This window comes from Rhinopithecus bieti, unplaced genomic scaffold (genome assembly GCF_001698545.2).
Source record: "Rhinopithecus bieti isolate Rb0 unplaced genomic scaffold, ASM169854v2 scaffold_10589, whole genome shotgun sequence".
Taxonomy (NCBI): Eukaryota; Metazoa; Chordata; class Mammalia; order Primates; family Cercopithecidae; genus Rhinopithecus; species Rhinopithecus bieti.
In genome coordinates, this window is record NW_016807065.1 from 1,782,969 (window position 1) to 1,786,163 (window position 3,195).

Below are 3,195 nucleotides of genomic sequence, written 5' to 3' on the forward strand. Positions count from 1 at the left end.
GGACACGGGAGTTTAAGGTCAAAAACAGGCGGCAGCCTTCCCTCCTTCCCTGTCACAGGGGCAGCTTGGCGAGGACCCACCCAACCGCGCTGGGCCCAGGAGGCTTCCACGCTGCCCTTGGCAGGTGCTGGGGTCCTCTCGCTCCGTGTGGGGTGGGACATGGAGATGGGGGGGTCCGGCCTGCACTGGGGAACGTGCAGCGAGAGAGGCTTCGGCCCAGGAGCTGGCGCCTGGCGCAAAGAAAGCAGACAGAGGCGCAGCAGCAGGTTTCTGTACAGGAAGTCAGATTATACATTTCAGTAATGGGCAGGGTGACGGGAACGGGGCAACAGTGCAGGGGCCACAGGGAGAAGAAGAGATCGAGAGCTGGGGTTTGGCATAAATCTTACAAAGTGTATAAAGAATCTGTGTTTCTCTACATTAACAAAAACCAAAGGCTACAAGAGCGGTTGTATATACAAAACACGGAAATATTGCTTCACTTGCAAACAGGTTCCAGACCAGATGGGGAGACGAGACAGAGGAGGGGGACAGGGAGGGCCGAGAGGGCGGGCACGCTGCGTGCAGGAGAGGGGACTGGGGAGAGGAGAGGGGAGAGGGGAGGTGGGGACGGGCTTCTCCCTGCATCAATCAACAGGCAGAGGTGAAAGGCCTGTGCGAGCTGCTGTGCGCTGAGGAGCGGGTGGGCGCTAAGAGCCCGGGGGGTCCGCCTGCCCCGGTCCCCACTGCCTGGTTCTTCGGGCTTTGGCCCAGAGCAGGGTTCTGGGTGGGGACGACGGGCTGGCTGGGCCACCCAGCCACAGAGGGAGGGAGGCAATCGCTCCCTGGAGTCGGCCGAGGAAAAGGGGAGAAGGCGGCGCCGTCCGCCCGTCCTCCTCACCTCTGGCCAGCCCGGTCCATCCTGCCGCCCCCCCCGAACCCCGCCAAGATGTCGGCGGGGACCCGAGTTTCATGGGTGCAGCAAACCCGGGCTTCTAGCTTTTCCCCGGGCAGGACGGGGGTAGCACTGGCTCCTGTCCTTCCTGGGCCCCGGTCTGGCCGTGCAGAGCTCACTGGGAGGGCTGGAGCGAGCCGGCCACAGAGGGACAGCAGGGAGGGGCCGGAGGACACCATGGCGGGGGCGGGCGGAGGACGTGCACGCACGCTGGGCGGAGGCGCGGGGGTCACAGGTTCTGGCAGCACTGCAGCTTGTTGGGCTTCTGTCCGTCCGTGGTGGGCGGCACGCTGATGTCCACCACGTTGTTCCCTGGGGACTCGTCATGGGCAGCGCGGTCTGCAATCTGTTTCTGTGACACGATGCGGTAGATCTCTGTGAAGGGGATACAGGGGGACGTGGGGTGAGCCAGCATGTGCCCTGCCTGCCGAGGGGGACCACTCCCTGCAGGACTCCAGAACCCCTCTTCAGATCCCCACAGCGCCCCCATCACATCGGGTAACAAGGACAGGGGCCGCGCACCCAGTCAGGGCAGGACCCACATCTGGTCACAGCCAGCCCAGGCCGTTGGTTCCCTAAGATCAGAAGGGTCCTCATCCCTCAGAGGTAAACTCCCAGAAGCCAAAAGGCTCCAGGTGCCTGAGGCTACCCGCCTCCCCGCAGCCCAAGAGTTAAGGCAGGGCCCCTCCCCAGGAACTGGGGCCAGGGGGTCTCTGTGTCCCAGTGCCAGCAAGGGCTAGACCTGGTCTAGCCCTTGCTGGCGCACTGGTTAACAAGCAAAGGTTAGGCGCACTAGTAGAAAAAAAAAAAAAAAAATCAAACAAACAGGCCAGGTGCATTGGCTCACGCCTGTAATCCCAGCACTCTGGGAGGCCGAGGCAGGTGGATCACTTGAGCCCAGGAGTTGGAGACCACCAGCCTGGCCAACATGGTGAAATCCCGTCTCTACTGAAAATTACAAAAATGAGCTGGGCCTGTGGCATGCATCTGTAGTCCCAGCTATTCGGGAGGCTGAGGCAGGAGAATCGTTTGAACCTGGGAGGCGGAGGTTGCAGTAAGCTGAGATTAAGTCATTGCACTCCAGCCTGGGCAAAATAGCAAGACTCCATCCCGCCCCATCAGGAAAAAAAAAAGAAAAAAATCAAAAAACGAACAAAGCAAGTGAAGGTTCAGAGGCCATGTTCCACCCTGCCTGGCTGGTACCCTCCCCACACCCAGCCAGTCCCCGGCCACCTGTGAGGATGTTCTTGAATGCTTCCTCTACGTTGGTGGAATCCAAGGCTGAGGTCTCGATGAAGGACAAGTTGTTCTTTTCTGGAACAAAGAATACTGCCTAGGTGAGTGGGGAGGTGGGGTGACAGGTTCCCACATGCTCTCAGGGACCCTGCCCACCCACCTGGCCCATCCCAAGGTCACTCCTCAAGGAAGGGAGGCCAGGGCTGTGGCCGGGGCTCCAACACTGTGCCTTCCAGACACCTCTCTGGTGCCCGCGTCTCCATCCGCTCACCTGCGAAGGCACGGGCCTCGTCAGTGGGCACGGCCCGCAGATGGCGCAGGTCACTCTTGTTGCCCACCAGCATGATGACAATGTTGCTGTCTGCGTGGTCCCGCAGCTCCTTCAGCCAGCGCTCCACGTTCTCATAGGTCAGGTGCTTGGCGATGTCATACACCAGCAGGGCGCCCACTGCGCCTCGGTAGTACCTGCAGGATCAGGGGCCCATGAGCCTCTCTGGAGGACGACTGTGGGCAGTGGCGGCCTCACAGGATAACAGCACATGTCACGCCCAGGGTGGGTCGCCCAGGGCCGAGCCAAGGGGCAGCCATTGTGACCTCAAGGGAAGGGTGTGTATCTGGAGGCCCAAGCGCTGCTCCCTGGATCTAGCTCTGAAATGAGGGGGCCTAAGGAGGGAGTTTGGGGGCTGTAGATAGAAGATACCATGAAGTCATCAAAAAAGGGAAGGGGCTGGGCGTAGTGGCTCATGCCTGTAATCCCAGCACTTTGGGAGGCTGAGGTGGGTGGATCACTTGAGGCTGGGAGTTTCAGACCAGCCTGGGCAACACGGCGAAACCCCATCTCTACTAGAAAAATACAAAAATTAGCTGGGTGTGGTGGCATGTGCCTGTAATCCCAGCTACTCAGGAGGCTGAGTGGGAGCATCACTTGAGCCTGGAAGGTCAAGCTTTCAGTAAGCCAAGATTACGCCACTGCACTCCAGCCTGGGGGACAGAGCGAGACCCTTTTCAAAAAAAAAAAAAAAAAA

At 60.0% G+C, this 3,195-nt stretch overlaps 1 protein-coding gene across 2 annotated transcripts in view; it reads right to left on the reverse strand.

The window, feature by feature from the left end:
• Window positions 1-262: 262 nt before the first annotated feature.
• The window catches only part of RAB11B (RAB11B, member RAS oncogene family), a 14,953-nt gene continuing 12,020 nt past the window's right edge, over window positions 263-3,195 (reverse strand). Inside the window, exons 2-4 of one of the 2 annotated variants that reach the window (XM_017879912.1) lie at window positions 2,442-2,635; window positions 2,168-2,248; window positions 263-1,309 (exon numbers count right to left, since the gene is read on the reverse strand). In XM_017879912.1, coding sequence (XP_017735401.1) covers window positions 1,164-1,309; window positions 2,168-2,248; window positions 2,442-2,514 — 300 coding nt within the window. In that variant the 5' untranslated portion in view covers window positions 2,515-2,635 and the 3' untranslated portion in view covers window positions 263-1,163. Of the gene's footprint in view, window positions 1,310-2,167; window positions 2,249-2,441; window positions 2,642-3,195 lie in introns of those variants that run through there. The other variant, XM_017879913.1, reaches the window with a different exon arrangement.